The sequence below is a fragment of the Dipodomys ordii genome, unplaced genomic scaffold, assembly GCF_000151885.1.
Source record: "Dipodomys ordii isolate 6190 unplaced genomic scaffold, Dord_2.0 Scaffold54, whole genome shotgun sequence".
NCBI lineage: Eukaryota > Metazoa > Chordata > Mammalia > Rodentia > Heteromyidae > Dipodomys > Dipodomys ordii.
Window position 1 is genome coordinate 6,118,341 of NW_012267270.1, and position 22,905 is coordinate 6,141,245.

Genomic DNA, 22,905 nt, shown 5'->3' on the forward strand with positions numbered 1-22,905 from the left:
AGCTCCTTTTCTTAGGATCTAGGTTTTTGGTGCCTCATTTCTTGGCTCAATAGTTACTTTGACTGAAGAAGCAATATTTCCAGGCTTCTAGCTCAGGAAGAGTAATGGGGAACAGCACTAAAATCAGGCCAGAGTCAGGGATCAAGGTTCTGCCAAGTGGGCACCACTTGGTCTAGAAGAGCATTCCAAAGGGCCTAGAGCTTCCCAGGCTTGCCTAGAACCCTAAAGGACCAGAGTCATCAACGCTTGTTCTTTATGAACCATTGTAGGGTCAATGTAAACTGAGATTGGCCAGTCAGACTGGTTCTGCTAATAAGTTTGTTTAGAGGTTTAAAATGGCTGTATGTCTGGTATAGGTATAGCTTAGTCAGAGAACAGAAGAGAGAAATCAGAGGGAGGAAATAGGAACAAGATGGCTTGGTTGACCCTGGTGATGAACATAATGACAGGCTATAATATACCAAGAACTAATGGCCTGCCCCATGTTGGCTTCACTTTGCCAGATGGGAGCCTTTGTCCCTTCCTGGAAATTCCTAGCATGAAAGCCTTTATGGCGGTAGCAATGGTTCCTTGGAAGTAGACCCCTGCGGGAACACGGTGGCTCTAGCTGTCAGCACGTCAGGGGAATTCACTCCATGTGCGCTAACCTGGGGGCACCTCCTCCCTTTTTTTTCTTCTTTCTGGGATGGGGGCTTGAACTCAGAGCTTCAGGCCTTGAGCTTGCATGGCTTGCTTGGCCAGACACTTAACTCATGCCTCCAGCCTGGCTTTTTGCTGGTTAATTGGAAATGTAATCTTGTGAATTTTTTTTTGTCAAGGTGATGTACGGAGGGATTACAGTTATATAAGCAAGGTAGTGAGTACATTCCTTGTCAAACTTGTTACCCCTTCCCTCATTTTTCTCCCACGTTCCCTCCCCCCAACCGCCTCTTCATCTTATGGACTTTTTTGTCCTGGCTGGCTCTGAACCACAATCTTCCAGGTTTTCACCTTCTAAGGCATGAGGATTACAGGATTACAGGCATGAGCCACCCATGCCCAAGCTTCTCTTCTTTTTTGTTCCTATCACTCTGTTAATAGTTCCTGCCTGAGGGTTCAACCTCACCTAGCAGAAACCACATGCAAATGATTTTGTGATATCTAGCCAAATGAGCCCAGAAATGAGAAGGAATGAGAAGGAAAAGTGGGATTATTTATCCTTAATCTAAACACTTTGTTAGAGACTTAGAACTGGAGTTCAGCTTCTAAAAACCGCAGTCCTCCATACTTGTTCTCCAAGATGGAGCTGGCATAAAATCCAGTGGCAAGTTCCCTTGCTCCTCATCCCTGTACCTGTAGAACTAGTCCCCTGATCACTGCACATCTTGGAGTAGTTGCCAGTGTTTCTAGTAATGCTAAGAACATGGTTTCTGCACAGGGCTGGCCACAGGCCAGATGATAACAAGATACAGGAAGTAGGTCAGACAGGTAGGCCAAGTGGCTGGGAAGGGGGCAGGAACTTCAGAAGAGTGGTGCCTATGGCGAGGAGGCCCACCCAGGTGGAGGGGACCCCAACTAAAGCCCTGGAGGGAGCAGAGCACAGAGTAGGAGTGGTAGAACCATGCACTGGTCAGAGGTTTTAGGGTCAGGTTTAGAGTCAGTATATTACTGAGCTGGGGGAGGATTGGAAAGGGACAAGAGTACAGGACACTTACTTTCTGAAGGCTGGAGGAGTTCAGTTGAGTCTTGTCAATAATCTTCACAGCTACCTGAACATAAGACAAAAATCCCAAGATCACAATCTATGACTGAGCTAAATTGAGGATCTGACTCCATTTCATGCTTTTCACCTCGTGGCTCTCAGCATCCCTGTCTGCTCTGCGTTCTGCTCACACGGAAGAGGCTGGCTGCAGAGTGCCACCACTATCTGCTGGAGTGCCCAGAGGATGGGAGCTGCTGTCATCCCAACCCCAGTGCTCACCTCTTTCCCAGTCAGGATGTGCCGGGCCAACTTCACCTTGGCAAAGTTACCCTTGCCAATGGTCTTAAGGAGCCGGTAGTTGCCAATATGGGGCTGCTCGTCAGCAGAAGTGGCTGAGTTGCGGCCCCGCAGCATGTTGGACTTACTGCTGGGCTTGGAATCAAGGTGTCCCAAGGTGGGCTGCAGGATGGAAACAGAGACCCTTACATGCTGCCCTTCCTTCCAGTCCCCTCAGCCCCCGCCCTCAGCTCTCTGCAAATACTGTTGAGAGGGTAGAGATGTAGAGGCCGTCTCCATGAAGCTGGTAAGCATGCAAGCAAGTGTACAGTAGGTAGAACAAAAAGGAACAGGGAGGACACGGCCGTCTTTACTGCAATGGAGCACAGATCAAATCCAGTGTCAAGAACTCAGGGGCACCAGAGCTCAGGACCAGAGCCAGTCCATCCCTGGGGCACAGGGCTCCTCTGCCTTCGCTGGGAGATCCAATCTCCTACATCCACGTGTTTACACTGCGAGGGCTGCAGGAGCAGCACAGTCAGAACCTCACTGCCACACAATCCACTGCATTCATCTGCACTATTTACCACTATGAACCTGCTGTGACTCCCAGTGAGGGCGAAAGCCCATGGAGGCCAGTATGTGTCCTTTATTCACTTACTCATTTCTGCATCTAGAGTCTGAACTATGGTCAGTGTTCAAAGAATCCTTGTACAACAAATGAACTAAATGACCGGGTCTGAGGTGAGGGAGCAGTCTATCCTGCTCTGCTCTCCTTACACACACAAGGCTGGGAGGACCCAGGAGTTACAACTGGCTCTGAACAGGCATATTAACAGAATTCAAAAAGCACGTGTTCAGATGAAAACATGGCTACAAGACTTGCACGTTCCTCAAAGTGCTAAGCATAGGGACCATGTGACCCAGCAATTCCATTCCTAGATCTATTCCCAAGAGGAATGAGGACCCATGTCTTTACAAAGTTGTGTCCACTAATGTTCATGGCAGCATAATCCATAATAGCCAAAAAAAAATAAAAATAAATGTCCACCAACTAACAAGGAGGCACACCCATATAATAGAATATTAGTTGGCTATAGAGAGAAATAAAGCCAGGTATGGTGGTACAGGTCTATAAGCCTATTTAGGAGGTAGAGACAGCAGAGTCTCAAATTCAAGGTCAATTTATAGTTAGGTATAGTGCTAGCCTAATGTTCATGAGGTCCTGGGTTCAAGACCTGGGTTCAAGACCTGATACATGCAGCTGGGCGCTGGTGGCTCACACCTGTAATCCTAGCTATTCAGGAGACTGAGATGTGAAGATCACATTTCAAAGCCAACCTGGACAGGAAAAATCTGTGAGACTCTTATCGCCAATGAACTACCAGAAACCCAGAAGCGGTGCTGTGACTCAAGTGGTACAACACTTGCTTTGTGCTTCAGAGCTCATGGACAGTACCCAGGCCCAAGCCCCATGACCGAAGGGGCAAGGGATGGGGTTGGGGGTGGGTGGGTGGGGTGGAGAACTGACACATGCTACAACATGGGACAATTCTGAAGACATTAAGTGAATAGAGTTGGTCACAAAGGAGCATGTGTTGTATGATTCACTTGTTTAAATGTCTAGAAAGACGTATCTGTAGACAGAATATAGGTTAGTGACTATCTCAGGCTGAGGAGGGGACTTGTAGGAGAATCTTTTTTTGGGGTCCAGTTGTGGGGCCTGAACTCTGGGCCTGGGTGCTGTCCCTCAGCTCTTCAGCTCAAGGCTAGTGCTCTACCTCTTGAGCCACAACGTCACTTCTGGCTTTTTTTTTTCTGCTTATGTGGTGCTGAGGAATCGAACCCAGGGCCTCATGTATGCAAGGCAAGCACTCTACCACTGAGCCACCTTTCTAGCCCTTGTAGGAGAATCTTTAAGTAGCTGGGTGCTGGTGGCTCACGCCTATAATCCTAGCTACTCAGGAGGCTGAGATCTAAGGATCACAGTTTGAAGCTAGCCCAGGCAGGAAAGTCTGTGAAACTCAGAAAAGCTGAAAGTATCACTGTGGCTCAAGTGGTAGCCTTAAGCAGAGAGAGGGACAGAACCTAAGCCCTGAGTTCAAGCCCCAGGACCGGCAAAAAAAAAAAAGGATCTGTACAAAAAAATTTCAACTCAACAAATGTGATTTCTTCTCAGAGTAATGAAAATTTTCTGAATCAATAGGGTGAAAGATACACAACTCTAATAAAAGTCAGCAGAACTTCAAAGATGGAGTTGTCTAACTGCCATTTCAAACCCACTGCTGCAGCACACTAAGACTAAGCTGGTGCCAACGCCCCATCCCAGAATCATCTAAAGCTGCCCTGGAAACTTTGAGGGAGACAGTTTGAACAGCAGAGCAACCAGAGGCATGTGAGTCAGGATTCTTCCTTTCAAGGCCCCTCCTGACTCCAAGGGAAGACCTCAAAACCACAGACAAAAAAGCATGACTTGCTACAACCCAAGGAACTGTCCAGGGTCCCTTGGCGAGCGTCTGTGGGTTCCACATATGCTCCTTAAACAGAAACAAGTAGGCTGATTCTGATTTTCTCTTCCCTGATGTGTCCACAGAGGGCTTCTGCATAGTTACTATAGTTTTCAAAAAGTCCCTTGGAGGCAAAAGACCCTATAGATGCCAGATTAGTTTCTCCACTATAAGTTCCCACTGTCCCTCATCCTCAACCTCCCCCCCCCCCGCCTCCCCAACCCGACTCTCTGCTCACATCAGCTGCAGAGTTCTCTGGCCCTTTTTCTCCCCACATCCTGCGGCTCACCTAACCTTGGCCAGTCCTCACCCAGCGTTTGTTAGACACTTAGATTTTCAAATGCCTGCTCTTCTCGAGGGAACTCAAGGGCTCACAACTCTTGGCATCTCAGGTGGACTGGCTTCCTGAAGGCTCTCTAAGCCTATCCACAGGTCCTAAAGGCCTGGCCTCTACCTCTTCTTAGCACCATCCTCCTTCCTGACAAGCTGACACTCTCCCAAGAGCCTTGGACAAGAGAGTCCTTCCCTCTGCTCTGACTCTCATGAAAGATAGCCAGGGAAGTTTTCATAGCAATCCCTTCCTCCTTTCTTTTCTTTTGGTGGTACTGGGGGTTTGAACTCAGGGAGCTGAGCTTGCTAGACAGGCACTCTACCACTGAGTTATACCCTAATCCCTTTCTTTGGTAGCTGATGAGTCTGCTAATATTCTTGACAGAGTCCTTTTCTGAGGGTACAATCCAAAGGTGGCTGGAGCTTGGCGAAGTCCAAATCCTGAAAACCTGGAACAGGGATTTAGCATCTACCTGGGAGTTTGGGCCCTTTGCCTCTCTGAAGCTCAATCTGAGAGTGCCATAGCCCATCCCTCTTGCTGCGTCTGGCCATCCAGGGGTTGATCCAATGAGATACAGCAGGATGCTATTTCCTGCCAGTGACTGCATGCTGGACTTCAAGGAGCATCAAGCAGCATCACGGAGTTGGGAAGGTGAGGGGAAAGGGATGGTAGGGAAAAAACAAAGAAGGGGGTAACAATGTTTGATAGGAAATGGACTCATTACCTTGCTCATGTTATTGTAACCCCTCTATTCAGTATCTTTACAATAAAAAAAAAGAATTAGAAGACTGAACCTGTCCCCCTAATGCCACAAAAGCCATCTTGGAGAAAAATCAGGGAAATCCAAGATAAAAAAATATAAGAAGAAAAAAAAAGGAGCATCAAGCAGCCGTAAGTGGGACTTAACAATCACCCTCTTCCTTATTAGGATTAGACGTGTAGACACCAGAGACAAACTGCCAGAGCTCAAATCCTGCCACTTAGCTCATATTAATGCTATTATTATCAATATCTTCCTTCAGATGGAAGTGGGGTGGGGGAATAACCACCCTATAGATGACTTGTGTGGAGTGTTCAAGAAGGTTCCTGGTTCACAGAAAGAGACTTATGACTTGGCTCCCAACTACTAGCTTTAGGTTCCTCATATGTAAAGTGACTACTTCTCATAGGTATAGGAGAGAATACAAAGAAAATGCTTTATCCAACATTCAATAAAGAGTAATCAAGCCAGATACCAATGGTTCATGCCTGTAATCCTAGCTGAATCTGAGAATCAAGGCTAGAAGTCAGCCCTGGCAGGAAAGTTTGTGAGACTTCTATTTTATTTTGTTTTTGGTCACTCATGGGGCTTGAACTCAGGACCTGGGTGCTGTCCCTGTGCTCTTTTGCTCAAGGCTAGCACTCTACCACTTGAGAGGCACTCGAGTATCTTGGCCACTGTTCTGGTTAACTGGAGATAACAGTCTCATGGTCTTTCCTGCCCAGGCTGGCTTCAAATACAATCCTCAGATCTCAGCCCCCCTGTAATCCTACCCTAAGTAGGTAGGATTACAGCCCTGAGCCACCATTGCCTGGCCTGTGAGACTCTTATCTCCAATTAACCACAGAAAAGCCTAAAGTGGAGCTATGGCTCAAGTGGCTAGCACTAAAATGCTAGCCCTGAGCAAAAAAAGCTCAGGAACAGCACACAGTCCCAGAGTTCAACACCTAGTATCAGCAGAGAGAGATGGGCAATAATTACGTCTTTAAATGCTACAGTCCATTAAACTAGAAAGTCCGGTAGTCAACAAGCTCCTGCATCTTAGCTGAGCCAACTGCAGGGATAAGGGTTCAGGCTAAGCCTCCTACTGGCTCCTGCCAGGCCTCAGCCTCTACGATCTTTGCAAGGGGGAAGGGGACTCAGCCTGAGTGCCCAGCAGAGAGAGAGGAGGTGTTGTTTGTTCAGGGCCCTGGAAAGCAGCGAGCCCTGGCTTCTGCTCTTTGATTACCTGTTCCAGAGCCACCAACTCCCTTTTCAGGACTGTGCTATCCAACTCCTCAGACTCAAAATACAGTCTTTCTCTTACTCCCAGGTCTCATGTTTTCCACAGGACGGATGTAGGGCAGGGTTTGGAAGTCCACTGGGAAGAACAGACAAAGAAGGAAGTACAGAAAGGGAGAGACTCCCACAGACAATGCCTCTTAGCCAAGGTCCCAGGGGAGGCCACTCTTAAGGTCCCCCTTGCTGCTCTGAAGGATGAAGAGGTAAGACTACAGGGTGGCTGTTACAGGGACAGTGTTTCTCTTCTATGGTGCACACCACATCCATTCATGTTGGCCCCAGACTCAACCAATAGGCTGGTAGGCTCAGAGGCCTGGCCACTGTTCTGGACCAAAGAAACAGGATCTGGCTAAGGCACTGCCCTCTCTTCACCTCCAGCCTTCCTGCTCACAGGAAGGCGTACAACAGTATACTCCAGGCAGACTCCCAAGGTCCCCTCAGTGAAAGCAGCTTTCAAGAAAAATAAGGATACTGCTGTTAGGCCATATTTGAACCAAATGGCAGGCCACAGAGGTTCCTAAGCAGGCTCAGGACAAGCAAAGGACAAGAGAGAAGGCAGGGTGTGGAAGGGAAAAGAGAGAGGTGTGGATCTACTGGGTCCACCTGAGCCCTTCAGCCTGGGGATCTCAGAACCCAGCCTAGGCATAGTGCCAGGCTCACCCGGAAGACAGCTCCACCCTGAGAGGCCTGGCGCTGACTCAGACAGACAGGGTCCCCAGCCCTGAATGCTGGAGGCTCTACCAACTGTTCTCCCCTCCAGAAGGGGGGCTCTAGGGATCTGCATTCAGACTGGCTTCCAGAAGCCTGAGGTTTCCTCATGGCTGGGACAGATGACAGGCAGACAGAGTAATCCCAGGCCAGCAGTGTAAAGCAGAAAGAGTATTCCTTGGGCACTTACCCAGCTGGGTCCTCACCCATAGCACCTAAGAGCCCTCCGGGCTTGTTTGCCGCCAGCCTCTTTGGCCTCCGCCTGTCCCAGAAGATCAGAGTTGAGCCAAGACTCTGGGCTCTAGGTTCCGGCTTTCTTTTCCTAGCTGAAGCCTCCTAGACCCTGGACTGCCCTTCCTGTGAATTTCACTACCCCATACTAGTACCTGGGGCGCTCAGCAATTCTTGAAAGATCTGGGGTTTGAGGAGGGAAAGAAGAAAAGGGCAGTCCCAGAGGAAAACATACCCGGCTGGAGAAAGGGACAAGGACTACCAGCGACTTCCATTCAGCAGAACCTGTCAGGCAGCAAGGGCAAAGTACAGAGGCCGAGAAGGGCCAGGCGCAGGGCGGGGGCTGCCGGCTCAGCCAGCCACCCTTACTCAGCCGGTGCAGGCGACACCTTCTACCACCTCCTCAGTGAAAAGGTGCAAAGCAGCCAGGCCGAGAGGTTCCTGCCTGGGAACCTGGACTGTGTCGCAACCGAAACCACCACTAGCAAGGGGGGGGGGCAGTGGATGGCAAGGAGAGCAATGGGGGGGGACAACCAAGACTTCCCGAGGGACAGGAAGCCTGGTGGTCACAGAAGCATGAAACTGTAGAGCAGTACACCCGAAGTAAGGGGAAGAAAGGGGCAGAAGAGGAGGGAGCAGGAAGAGAGAGAGAAAGAGGCGGGTTTAGATCAACTTCCTTTTCTCTCCTCCCTTCCCCCCCTTCCCTCCCCGGAAGTGGGCTGCCCCACCCACCTGAGGTACTCTGCTGGGTAACAGCTGGAGAGGGTGAGGAGGAAACTCAGTCCAGCTCAGGCTATCATAAAGCCCTTATCTCACCCGGGGCAGGTAGGCCCAGGGTAGGGGAAGATCCTTCTAACAAGGCCTTAAACATGGCTCAGAGGACCTGCTGTGGACCCTGCTGTAGGCCAGCAAACCGTCTTTGAGACCAAAGCAGGGAGGGTGCAAGTAAGTCCATAGTGGTCTTAACAAAAACAGCATTTAACCTTAGAAAAACATCTACTGCTAAGGCACCAACTTTTTAGATATAACTTCAGGGGGCTTGGGGAGCCTGTGAAGTCCTTTGGAGGTCTGTAGGCACAAGAGCTTTTATGACTGTTAAAGAGAATGAGATGTTTCATCCTAGCTTATGCCTGAAAGCTTATGCCTGGTAACAACCCAAACATACTTTTTAAGCCCTTACCAGTCTTCCTCCTAAATGTCTGTCCTTAGGATCCCACTACCTTGTCCCCAAATAATACTGCTTCTCTGGGAGCCCCCTCCTACAAAGCACTGAAGTCCTGGCGTGTGATGAGTGTTTGAAGTCAACTTCAAGCCAGTGACCCATCTGTCCTGTTTCCAGACTTTTCTTTTTCTTTGTCAGTTGTGGGCCTGAACTCTGGGCCTGGGCGCTGTTCCTCAGCTCTTCAGCTCAAGGCTAGCTCTCTAGCACTTGAGCCACAGCTCCACTTTTGGCTCTTTTCTGCTTATGTGGTGCTGAGAAATCGAACCCAGGCATGCTAGGCAAGCACTCTACCACTGAGCCAGCTTCCCAGCCCAACACCTTATTTTTATTGAGGGTGGTGGGAGCTTCAATTTGAACTTAGAACTTCCTGTTTGCTAGGCAAGCACTAGTTCAGAAACTGCCCTATGCCCCTTTTGCATTTTAGTTATTTTTTGGATTGGGTCTCATGTCCTGCCCCCTCCCAATTCCCCCCCCCCACCTCAGATACTAACTATGCCTCCAGCACTGCTGGGAATATAGGCATGATCCACCACACCCTGCATTCCTCAACCTTTCTTGAATTAACTATTTTCCATAGTCTTCTACTATACAGATAGCAGGAGGAGAGACAGAAGCTCCTGCTTACAGGAACAATGAGGCCAGAGGTGAGGACTGCCAGAGGGGTGTCACACTTTCTACCCCTTCATGGTAGAAAAAGTCACGGTTTATCTGGATACTGGACTCAGGCCCCCTGGGACCACCTGCCTCTGCACTCACTAGCAGATTCAGAAGCCAGAACAGGATTGAGGATTATATAGCTGTTTCCAGTTTCCAGGGTGACAGGATTCTTTCCTCAATCCAATGTGTGTGGGGTCAGTATGGAATATTGTAAAGTGAGGAAGTAGCAAACACTGACCTCATAGAGAGGAGGCCAGGGAGGACTCAGGTACAGTCATAGGGCTGAAGCCAGTCCTTCAACCTTTCCTCCTCCTCTCCCTCACCTCATCTACTAGCCTTCCTCACATCTTTTGATCCTCAGCAATCGTCATGCTCAACTACCACAGGTCAATAAACCTGGAGCATTCTGGGTACGAGAGAACTTGAAAACTGCTCTGCGCTTACCAGCAGGAGGCCTCCAAAATTAACCGGGATGATTTCACATGGAGAATATCAAGAGTCCCCCAATATTCCACTGTAGAAGCACAAAGGGCTGTCCCCTGTTTTCTAGCCAGAGTGAAGTGCCTCCCAGATGAAAGATAGCAGCACAACCTGCAACTTAAATAAACAAGGTGGTTTGCTCTCCTTTACCCTCAAAGCTGCAACCATCACCCTAAGGTCAAGGAGACCAGCAATGCAGCCCAGCATTGCAGCAATGCAGCACCCTGCAGGTGAAGGGAACCTGCAGGCCCTTAAAGCCACAGGAGCCAGAGCCTACCTGGGAAAGTAGAAAGCAAAGACTGAGAGATGGGAGTAGTTTACTGTTTTCATGTCTGGAAGCCACAAAGCAATAGCACTCATCAGCCTCCAGTCTTCAGAGTCAATGCAAGTGCTGAGAATCCCTGGTCCTGATTTCTAGCTGTTGCTCCAGCAAATAGGGAAGAGGTAGGGGCTTTGTGGAGCATCTGACTATAACCAGGGCCAGGTGCAAAGTTCAGTGAGATCTGGTTCAGAAGGGGAACTGCAGAGAAGATGGCTAGGATAGCAGGGAGAGCTCTGGAGCCTTAGAGCAAGCACACCTCTGCTACTTAGTTGAACCTGAGCAACATTACGTGACTCCTCCAATATGGAACATGAGAACACCAGCTGTAGTAGCCATTTCACGGGTCAGAGTGAAAATTAAAGGGGAGCAAGCATCCATGCATGCTCTTCACAGTGCTTGATGCTCAGTGCTGTCTTGATGATGATTTCTATAATCTCTCCACTTGTTTCCCACTCACAGGCTTCTCTGGACTCGAAGGAGAGTTGTAACCTTCAGGAATTTAACTCTAAGTGCCAGTGTACCTAAGCTGTGGTATTCCTTTGAGAACAAGGCAATTCCTGCCATGACTAGGCTGTCAGTCAAAGAGAACCCTTTCCCTAACATGAAGCCACTTTGCCATGGGGCTGGGGGTGGGAGGACATCTGCACAACTGCTGGATATGTAGCCCAAAGGAGGATGAAGGTGGTCCTGCCAGGTCCTGCCTGCGCTCTTCTCATTAATAACTTAACTCTTTCTTTCTAGATAGGGCCCAACTAACAGCTGATATACCACATACCGTACCACATGGTGCCACGGGCTGGGGGAAGCTCACATTGCCAGCCTTGAGCTTCATTTGGCTCCTCCCGTACCAGTGGGTTACTGTAACCATGGAGACCAGTGAGTTCCTCCATATCACAGGAGAGCCAGCCTGCCAGCAGCCCAGGCTCTGGGGATGGGGGTGGTGGGGGGAGGCAGAAAGCAGCCTGCAGCAGAAAGGTTTGGCTCACTTCACAGGACTGACTGTGGGGAGGGGATGGATACCAATGAGCCCTCCTCCCAATCTAACCTCATTCTCTTTGCTTACTAGTTTGTTTTGGGCATGTTCTCTGGACTCGGCCTCACTGTTATGTACTGGGAAGCTGGATGTGGCATGGTGGCTGGACCTGGGGTTGGGATCCTGACTCCACTAGGCTGGCTTCCACAAAGAATGGGGAGGAGACATGCAGAGGCACACACACTGCAGGTCATCTCTCATACAACGCTTTCTCTTCAGTGATCCAGGGAAGTGAGTGCTCATCTCTCTATTCCTCTTCAAATCTGGGCATGTTCTTAGCTAGGAGCAGCTACTCTCTTCTCGGACCTCTCACAACCCACTCTTATTGTTCATTTCTTCTGTGTCTCTATACCTTAACTTCTTCATCTTCTAGAGATCTAAGTGTCCTTAGTGCCCAATGGTGGGTACCCACACCCAACTAGTTTATGTTAAAATGCTTGCAGAATACAACAGGTACAGCTTTTTGATCCTTAAAGTTGCCCTCTCCTGACCTCCAAGGGATTAGACAAGGACAGAGGAAAGACCACCAAAACTTCTTGTTGGGACACCCATTTGTCCTCTTTCAAGGTACTTGTTGCCCTTCAAGCAGGTAAATTAATAGTATCTGTCAAAAGGAGGACTACGATCTGTTTTATTCTTGGCCAAAACAACGCCCAGAACAGCATCTGGTAAAGTCATGAACAAATAAACATTCATAAATGAAAACATGTGTTAGGGCCTGGGCACTGGTGGCTCATACCTGTAATCCTAGCCTCTCAGGAGGCTGAGATCTGAGATTGAGGTTTGAAGCCAGCCTGGGCAGGAAAGGCCATGAGACTTTTATCTCCAATTAACCACCAGCATCAGAAAGCTAGAAAGCGGCTCTGTAGCTCAAAGTGGTAGAGCCTAGCCTTGAGCGGAAAAGCTCAGGGACGCGCCTGAGCCCTGAGTTTAAGCCCTACAACTGACCCAAAAAAAAGTGTTAGGGTGTCTTCATGACCATCTTTGGGACCTACATTGACAAATCATGTAATCATGTCAAGGTACAACTCATCAGACAACATCCAAGTCACCTTCCCCTACTTCCTCATAAAGGGGAGCCCTCTTACCTATGACAGTCCCCACTCACTATCTTCAATACCTTTGATTCTCTGCCAACAGAACTGTCATGTAGTAAACTGGGCATTGATAGTTTACACCTGTAATCCAGCTACTCAGGAGGCTAAAACCGAGGATCACAGTTCAAAGCCAGCCTGGGTAGGAAAGTACGTGAGACTGTTATGTTCAATTAACTACCAAAAAGCTGGAAATAGCACTATGGTTCAAAGTGGTACAACACTAACCTTAAGTACAAAAGCTCAATGACAGGGGCTGGGAAGGTGGCTCAGTGGTAGAACGCTTGCCTTGCATGCATGAAGCCCTGGGTTCAATTCCTCAGCACCACATAAGTAGAAAAAGCCGGAAGTGGGGCTGAGGCTCAAGTGGTAGAAGAGCTGAGGAACAGCTCTCAGGCCCAGAATTCAGACCCCAGGACCAGCATATACTAATAACAAATCAAAACAAAACAAAACAAAAAACCTGTCATGTGGCCAGGCGGGTTCTGGTAGCTCAAGCTTGTAATCCTAGCTACTGAAGTGGCTGAGATCTGAGGATCACAGTTAGATGACAGCTCAGGCAGAAAAGTCCATGAAACTTTTTTTGTGTGTGTGCCAATCCTGGGGCTTGAACTCAGGGCCTTGGCACTATCCTTGAGCTTTTGTCCTCAAGGCTAGCACTCTACTACTTGTGCCACAGCTCCACTTCTGGACTTTCCTGCCCAAGCTGGCTTTGAACTTCGACCCTCAGATCTTAGCCTCCTGAGTGGTGAGGATTATAGGTGGGAACCACTAGTGCCTAAGTCCGTAAGATGCTTATTTCTAATTAAAGGACAAACAGTCAGAAGTAGACCCGTGGCTCAAGTAATAGAGTGCTAGTTTTGAACTAAAAAGCTAAGAGACAACGCCCAGGCCCTAAGTTCAAGCTCCACTGCTGATACAAAAAAAAAAAAAAAAAATCCACCCCCCCAAAAAAAACTAAAATAAGCAAAAACCAAACAAACAAAACAAAACCCATCATGTGTTGCTGAGTGAATGCAATGAAACACAAGCTAGCCATTCCAGAAGCTACTGATTGGCAATGGCTTGTATAAGGATCACAGGAAACATTTATTTACCATCTGCCGCACTCAGACCTCTATGTAGTATTTCCTCCTTGAACCAATGTGCTGATTTTAGTCCCTGTTAACCCCAGGGTACTCAAAAAATGCATTCATACCTACCTGCCTCCTGTCTTTCTGCAGTGAGCAACATGTCTACCCTGCCCCCTCCCCAAAATGTCTCCAGTTACAGCCAAGCAAAGGAACTAAAAACAGCAGCAGTGGGGAGCTCAGTGACTCACTCAGCACAACCATCTCCTCCCAGAATCTCCTGTCTTCTCCTGGGGCTTTTGCCAACACAAAGTAACAAAGAAGCATGAAATCTTTAAAACACACACACACACACACACACTTGGAATTTATGCAACAGTCTTTCTACCTGGGTGCAAACTTAACCCTTTGTTCCTGCCCTGCCCCTAATAGCACTCTTACAGTAGTCAGTAACTCTGTGGCTAGATAAGCAGCAAGTGAGCTGGAAGCTAGAAGGTGATGAACAAGACCCATGCCTCTTTCCAGTGCATCTGCCCTTCTCCTCTAGGTTCAAAGAGGAAGCCAAACCACGAAGAAGAAATGTCAGAAAAAACATGGGACTAACTTTGCTGTCCTAGAAGTCACCATGGCCAGAGGTCAGAGCATGAGCAGGAGAAAAAGTAACAGAAACCACCCAAGACCATCAGTGACACCCTGGCCTTTTTTTTTTTTTTTTTGGTCCGTTGTAGGGATTCACCTCTGAGCCTGGGCGCTGTCCCCTCAGCTCTTCAGCTCAAGGCGAGCACTCTACCGCTTGAACCTCAGCACCACTTGTGGTTTTCTGGTGGTTTACTGGAGATAAGAGTCACAGACTTTCCTGCCCGGGCTGGCTTTGAACGGTGATCCTTAGACCTCAGCCTCCTGAGTAGCTAGGATTACAGGCGTGAGCCACTGGCACCTGGCTACCCTGGCCTTTTTAACAGTCCCTGTCAGGCCAAGCATTCGGCAATGCAGCTGCTCCATTTAACTGATTTTAAAATTCCACTGGCTGTTCTCCAGAAGCAAAGTCCCCTGGGCTGCTCCCACTTGTGAGCAGAGGTGCTGTCTGCCCATCTGAAGCAGTTACTTACCCACAGGGAACAAGAAAATCATGTAACAGCGAGTGCAGCACTCCTGTAACAGCCCTGGGTGGAAGAGGGTGTTTTTCATTTTTGTTGTCTGGCATCTACAACAGCTAGTACAATAGAGAGTGCCAGGATGACCAAGTAGAGACCACTTCCATAAGCCCATGTCAATCTGCTACAATACCCCTTCTTTTAGGAGGTGGCAGATAGCTCAGTAGTATTATACTTGCCTACCATAAGCCAGGCCCTGGGCCCATTCCCAGCACCACCAAAGAGTTCCCTTTTAAGAAGAATTAATCTCCCACAGAAACAGGCTATCAATAGAGATTGGGTTCTCAGGCTAGCCCATGAGGGAGTCCAATGGATGTAAAGTAGAATATGAACTGAACTAAAGTGAAATCACAGTCTAGTATAAGAAAATGAATTCCAAGTTCCAACTTGGAACCTTGTGATCCACTAGTACCATGGATCTTGTGGTGCCAGTATGGGTTAGGCTATGGTAAGAAGTCGCACAGGAGGCTTTAAAAGCACTGGTGGAAAGAGGGTCTGAAGACATCCAACCCAGATAGAGATGAAGTTGGAGAAAAGGAATCTTGAATGACTATTGCCTTCCAAGAGAGGGCAAGAAAGCCCAGGGAGGAAGATTTGTGGCTACAGAGAAGAAAAAAGGACCCCGTGACATTGTCCTGACATAGCTGGTGCCATTGTCTTTGAAGCTGCTTACAGTGTGTGCCACTAAAGCAGAGATTTGGCTCCCATTCACTTTCTAGGCTTGCTGCTACCTCCACAATTCAACCCTAGGCTGCAGGCAGGGACTCTAGACCCTGTTACCAAGCAGCCGTGGCCACAGAAGGGTCCCTGGCTCACCTGCCTGAGAAGTGGAGGGTTCACTTGTCAGCAGTTAGGTGAAGACGGAAAGTCCAAGCTTCTCAGCATGCACTAGGCCTTGGGTGCCCTTCCAACCAAACACTGTTGTTTACTGGAGCAATGATGGTTGTGCTCTAGGGGCCCCTAGCTGCTTGTACTCTCAGCCTAGAATGAGTTTTGAAACAGATGATTTCTATTGTAAGTGATTTCTTTTTTCTTTTGGTGCCAGTACAGGAGCTTGACGGAGCCTCATGTTCTATCTTAGCTTTTTTACTCAAGGCTTTTTTACTCAACATTTAATCCACAGCTCCATTTCCAGCTTTTGGTGGTTAACTGGAGAGAAGAGTCTCACAGACTTTCCTGCCTGAGTCATCAGTAGACTTTGAACAGTGATCTTCAGATCTTAGCCTTCTAAGCAGCTAGGATTACAGGTATGAGCCACTGATGCCTGGCTATAAGTGACTTTTTTTTTTTTTTTTTTTGCCAGTCCTGGGGCTTGAACTCAGGGTCTAGGCACTGTCCCTGAGTTTCTTTCTGAGCGCTTCAGCTCAAGGCTGGCGCTCTACCACTTGAACCACAGCACCACTTCCAGTTTTTTCTGGTGGTTTATTGGAGATAAGAGTCTCATAGACTTTCCTGCCTGGGTTGGCTTTGAACCGTGTTCCTCAGCTCTCAACCTCCTGAGTAGATAGGATTACAGGCATGAGCCAATGGCGCCCGGCTTACTTACCAGCTTTGAAGAGAAAAGAATGGTCCAGAGAAGGGTTAGCTCAGCCCTGGTCAGGGCTGCAGCCCTTTGAGATAGGGTCTGAGGGCCATGCTCTTTGATACCAATTATATGTTGGTGAAGGTCCTCGGGAACTATCAGACAACTAGAATTATCAATTTAACAGGTGGCATTGAGGAGGAAGGGGCGATTTGGAGACCCTGTTAGATGCACTATTACAAGACTACGAGCAAGAGAATGCTGACTGTTTGAAGGAGATAGGCAGCCAAGTCTAGCTTGAGAAGGTGGGCTATGAAGAATGCTGGGATAACCCCCCCCCACACACTCACACACACAAGAAATCCTAAAGGGTATCTCTAATTGGCAGTAAGCACAGTGGTTTAGGTAGGGTCCTGAGGAAAATGCTCTTCAAGGCCACCTCTAGTCAGAGTTGAGCAAGGCAGCAAGAGACCACTGTACCTCACCATTAGTCTCCCCAGTCCGTGCTAACCATCAAGAATAGAGGGGGCTATAAACACAGATCTTGAAACAGAAATACCAAATATCCAACAGCATCCAAAGCACTTGAAGCAATGACTCACACATACCAAATGCTTGTGACATACCAGGTACTATGGGCTTTCCCTCACAGTCTGCCTGAACATCTTTAGGCACAATGTTTCCCATAAATGCTCCACACCTTCCAAAGAAGATGGATCTTTCCAAACTGGCTCATGAAAGTGCTATAGTCAAATACTAAGTTCTGGTCATCTTGCACAGCTCAGATGTGGACTTGGGCTTCTTACAGACCTGCAAAGGCTCACTCATTTTAATTCCTTCCATAAAAGGCCACCCAGTCTACCCTGATAGAAAGCACTTTAAACACACCCCACCCCAGGAAAACCCAGAGTACATCACTGCTCCCCAGGCACAAAGTGTTAGCAATCTTGCTAGGGACTTTCTAAATATATGTCCCTGGAAGTTTGCACATTAGTAGTCACTGTGGGATATGTGACTAATCTTTCAGGCATACGTGTGCTAGTACATGTATGTACATATGAGGTAAAGTCAGAACAAATACACTCTCCTATACTTAAGCTCATACTAAGTAAGGAGGGGGACCTGTAGGGAGAGTGAGGGGGGATGGTGTGGGTAATGCTCAGCCACACTTCCAGCTCCTCAGTGTCCCTTCCTGGGGACTCAGTGGCCTTCTGCGGCAGTTAGGATATCATCACCAGCTGTCATTCACACAACCTAACATGTTCACTGGGAAGATGGGATTTGGTGTGTTGGGCTTTATATTCCAGAAACTAGCAGGTGTCTGACTCAGGGGGAGTTTCTTGAAACAGCTACATGTCCTGGGCCCCTAAACACAAGATCTGAAGACAGGAGAAGATAAGTGAGACCTCAGAACTAGGAATACAGGGTTATAATAAAGGCAAGAAAGCCAGTGCCAGTGGCTCACGCCTGTAATTCTACTCAGGAGGCTGAGATCTGAGGATCACGGTTCAAAGCCAGCCCAGGCAGGAAACTCTGTGAGACTCTTAGCTCCAATTAAAAAACCACTAGAAAACCGGAAGTGGCACTGTGGCTCAAGCGGTAGAACACTCGCCTTGAGCTGAAGAGTGTAGGGATAGCACCCAGGCCCAGAGTTCAAGCCCCATGACTGACCAAAAAATAATAATAATTAATAATAATAATAAATAAAGGCAAGAAAGAATGGAACTGCAATCTTCTCGCTGCTGAAGCTCTGCTCCATGGGCAATGACTTTTTCCACCTGTTCCTCACTAAGGAATCACACATGCTCCATGCTCCTGTGTATTCTCTTTGATAGACCTAAGCTTTACGTATAGCTCTACCATGTCAAGACACTGTGGCATCTAACACTGATGCTGCATACCCATGAAGAGATAACCAGATAACCCAGGTCATGTGAGTTGGGCCTACACATTCTGCTGCACTTGTTTATAGGCATGAGGATTAAAGCAACCAGGGAACGGGAGGACAAACCTTCTGCACTGGGAAAGCATTGAGAACACAGCATAGAGGCATCCTGCCAAGAAATCTCTGCTCAAATATAAAGCAGAAATCTCTCACCAAACTTGAAACCAGCTACATATGCCAAATGCCACTTACAATCAAGTGACCTTCAGGCACTGCTTAATTTTCCCAATGTTCTTTGTATGAAAAGTTACTGTTTGGGGTTTACTAGGGGTGGGGGAAAGATGAGGAGGTTGGGCAATCAGGCCCTCTAAGAGCCCCAAATGAATTAATACTCAAGCAAAGTCTTTATGACAGACCAAGAATACATATGTGATGCTTAAGAAAGAGGATGCATCCATCCCCCTCCCCCCAACCTTTTTTTGATGCTGGGGATGGAACCTTGTACATGCTAGGTTAGCGCCTATCACTGACCAACAGCCCAGCTCAAAGAGGAGGTATTCTAAGTGTACATTTGGATAAAGAAAACATTCAAAGCCAGGTACCAGTGACTCACACCTGTAACCCTAGCTACTCAAGAGGTTGAGCTCTGAGGATCATGGTTCAAAGCCAGCCTGGGCAGGAAAATCCGTGAGACTCTTATCTGCAATTAACTATCAAAGAAGCCAAGAATGGAGCTGTGGCTCAAGTGGTAGAATACTAGCCTTGAGCAAAAAAGCTCAGAGATAGGGCTGGGAAGGTGGCTCAGTGGTAGAGTGCTTGCCTTGCACACATGAGGTCCTGGGTTCAATTCCTCAGCCATAAGTGTCACTGTGGCTCAAGTGGTAGAGTGTTAGCCTTGAGCTGAAGAGCTGAGGGACAGCCCCCAGGATCAGAGTTCAGGCCCCACAACCGACAAAAAAAAAAGAAAAAAGTTCAGAGCCAGCACCCAGGCCCTGAGTTCAAGCCCAAGGACCAGCAAAAAAGAAAAAAAGAAAGAAAAGAAAGCATTCAGTTCTCAGGTATCTAAACTCCCAACCAGAAGTCAAACTGCCAAAAGAGAACTTCTACAAGTTGCCTTTAGCAATGTCAGAACCGGGAGGGAAAGGCTATCACCTTTAGGTACAGCCTCAGAGGAAAGGGAAGTCAGGCAGTAAAGAGCTTAGAGACCCCTCACCAAGAGAGGCTCATCCTCTCTAGTCAAAAGGTCGTCCTGACAGTGATAGTCACAAGCCCAACAGTTAGGGAGAGGGGAAGGCACTGTGCCTGGAGCCGGGCACTTAGGGCTACACACAGCTGAAGCTGGCCTCTGACACTTTCTCTCCTCAGCTCCTCTTGAAAAACCATTTGTCACCAACAGATGTAACCAACCCTCCCTACTCAGCAAGCTCAGGCCTCTGCAGGGGTCTCTGCCTTGGGCAGTCACTCCTGACAGGGAGAGGACATATCCATTAGGGTATTCCCTTGGCTAGCCAGAGAGGTCGGAGGAAGGCTGAAGTGGAACCTTTACCCAGAGAGCCACAGCGGGAACCAAGACAACTACAGACAACTTGCACTCCCCTTCCCACCCCAACCTGCTTTCTAGCAGAGCAGCAGCTACCACTCACCTAGCCTCCCACTGAGACGCAGAAGATGCTACCATGCTAAGGACACAGAAAGAAGTCAGCCTAGGCCAGGCACCAGTGGCTCACGCCTGTAATCCTAGCTACTCAGGAGGCTGAGATCCGAGGATTGGGGTTCAAAGCCAGCTTGGGCAGGAAAGACCGTGAAACCCCTATCTCCAATAAACCACCAGAAAACCAGAAGTGGCGCTGTAGCTCAAGTGGTAGAGCGCTAGCCTTGAGCTGAAGAGCTGAGGGACAGCGCCCAGGCCCAGAGTTCAAGCCCCATGACCGGCAAAAAAAAAAAAAAAAAAGCCTAAGGAACGAACCTGGCTTAGAGAGGAAAAGGATCACCTATGGCAACAAGTTCCAAGAACAAGTTCTCCACACCAGCCCAGCTCTCCTGAAGAGCAGGGGTTTATTAAAAGCGCTTTTCAATTTGCCAACACATTAGCAAGCACCTGGTTGGGTCATGAGTCCACCCATAACAGTCTGCCACAGAAGGCTAGCCCAAGATGGCACTGTGAGCACGCTAGTGCTCGACAGACTCACACATCCATTAATCTTCCTCCAGATCCCAGCTGTCATGCAGAGCAGTGAGCTGGGCTGAGTCCTGCTCAGAGCTGGTCACTCCAGTTTGCCTGGGAGCATGGGGGTGGGGAGAAGAGGAGGAGGAAAGGAAGGAGGAGAGGAAGGGGGAGGGGGAGAAAGGGAGAAGGGGAGAAGGAAGGGAGATTATGATTCTCTATTTTCAAGCCTTGCCCCTAAAGCCAGGAAGGGAAGCAGCTGGCTTCCCGCTTCAGGAGCTCCAACCTCAGACCAGGACAGAGCCAACCAGCTGCCTCAGGAGAGCTCTGGGGGACTTGCACATCAAACAAGCTGGCCGAAGGAGAGAGACCAACCAGGATAGAAGTGGAATGGTCTTCAGCCAAGAATTCTGAATGGAACTCTTCTCAGTACTAGAACATAACAGGAGGTGGAAAAAAGCAGAAAGGGAAACAGTCAAGTCAGACTGGCGTGAATCGCAACTTCCCTGGCTGAAGTGGGCCAGCCCATGTGGTAGGAAGTAAAGTGATATCCCATGAAGCCTCTCCTGGTCCAACAAGTCAAGTGTAATCACAGGCTGATCTCACCGCACTGCTGCCCTGCCCTGGCCCATACAGAGCGGAGTCAAGTCATTTTAACAACCCTGTCAGTTAAGACTCGCCACTCTAAGCACTTGTACCATAGAGGGCAGCGACTCACTCTTGGTATTGTGTGATCCAGTCTGGAGCAAAGGTCAGAGCAGAAGCCATTGCTTTGGCCTCCCACAGAGAGGTGATATCTGGCAACAGAAATGTTGGACAGGAAAAAGGGGATAGCCACTAGACACTTCCTCTTTCTCACCAACTGTTATGGTCAGCCCCCACAGGATACATTAGAGTAGCCTGTAGACGCTCCTGTGGCAGCAATGGCCTGTGAATCACTCCCACACTAGAAAAGGAAAAGCAGGCCTGACCCTGAGGCCTGACTCAGCCCCAGTATCCCCCAGCCAGCCCCACCCACGAGGGTGAAATCCCTGCCAGCTTACTGTCCTCATCTACACCTGCACATACACACACAAAACCATCCGTTCTCCTACTCTACTACATGGCTTATGGTGGTGGGGTAGTACCAAGCATCCTTCTAGAAGGGTACTAAGCACTGAGAACAAGAGGTGACTTCATATTCAAAGCACACATCTATCTGTCTGTTTTTTTTATTTTTTTTGTTTTTGTCAGTCATGAGGCTTAGGCACTGTCCCTGAGCTCTTCAGCTCAAAGCTAGTGCTCTACCACTTGAACCATAGCACCACTTCTGGTTTTCTGGTGGTTAATTGGAGGTAAGAGTCTCACGGACTTTCCTACCCGGGCTGTCTTTGAACTGTGATGCTCAGATCTCAGCCTCCTGAGTAGCTAGGATTATAGGCATGAACTACCAGTGCCTGGCCTGTCTATTTTGATGGCACTAGGGATAGAACTCAAGAGTCTTGTGCTTGGGCTGGAAAGGTGGCTCAGTGGTAGAGTGCTGAGGGACAGCACCTAGGTCCTGAGTTCAGCCCCACAACTGGCCAAAAAAAAAAAAAAAAAAGTCCTGTGCTCCAACACTCTTGAGCTACATACACCTCCAGCTTAAATCATGCCTTTAGAAGTTTACACACACAGACACAAACATACGTACAATTATCTGAGTGCCTGTATGCCTGTTTGTGTCTGTGTCTACAGGCGTACACTTGTAGGGTAGATTGCTAGACCAAATTCAATGTTTCGGGGTTGTCCTTTCAGCTGCATCACCCTGGCTGGCTCCCTTTCCTTGCCTGTGGCTGGGCTCCAGCCAGCTGTCTTCAACTATGGAGTGTTCTCCAAGACTTCCAGGTCTTTGCTGCAGCCTCCCATCACCTGAGACTCTTTCCCTCCATCCAGCTCCTCTTCCTTTTTCCTGATGAGCCAAGGCTCAGATATCACTTTAACCAGAAAGCCTCATGGACTTCCATCTGGCTCATTTTACCTGGGGGTCCCTCGAAGCAGTCTCCTGCTCAGTCTAGGACTCTACTGCTGTGCACAGGCTGGTCTCCTCTGCAACTCTTAGTGCCTGTCTTATTCACCATTACAAAGCCAGAGAGCAATTCCAGGGAAGTTTCCAAGACTTCCTTCCTTTCGTGTCCTTAGTGTCTAGGCACAGTGCCTGGCACATCAGCAAGCTGCTTAGAAATGCTTCCCTAAAGCTGGGCACCGGTGGCTCATGCCTGTCATCCTAGCTACTCAGGAGGCTGAAATGAGGATCCCAGTTCAAAGCCAGCCTGAGCAGGAAAGTCCCTGATACTTGTATCTCCAATTAACCACCAGAATACTGGAAGTGGCACTGTGGCTCCAGTGGTAGAGCACTGGCCTTGAGCTGAAGAGCTTAGAGACAGCGCCCAGGCCCAGAGTTCAAGCCTTACAACAAAAACAGCTGGTTAGGTGGCTCAGTGGTAGAGCGCTTGCCTTGCATGCCTGAGGCCCTGGGTTCGATTCCTCAGCACCACATAAGCAAAAA

General features: G+C 48.6%; 1 protein-coding gene across 5 annotated transcripts in view; it reads right to left on the minus strand.

Moving 5' to 3' along the window:
• The window catches only part of Mark2 (MAP/microtubule affinity-regulating kinase 2), a 68,566-nt gene that overhangs the window by 12,925 nt on the left and 32,736 nt on the right, over nt 1-22,905 (minus strand). For 4 of the 5 annotated variants that reach the window (XM_013021096.1, XM_013021095.1, XM_013021093.1 and 1 more), the window contains exons 2-3: nt 1,961-2,140; nt 1,695-1,748 (exon numbers count right to left, since the gene is read on the minus strand). In XM_013021096.1, the coding sequence (XP_012876550.1) occupies nt 1,695-1,748; nt 1,961-2,140 (234 nt within the window). Of the gene's footprint in view, nt 1-1,694; nt 1,749-1,960; nt 2,141-6,783; nt 6,808-22,905 lie in introns of those variants that run through there. The other variant, XM_013021094.1, reaches the window with a different exon arrangement.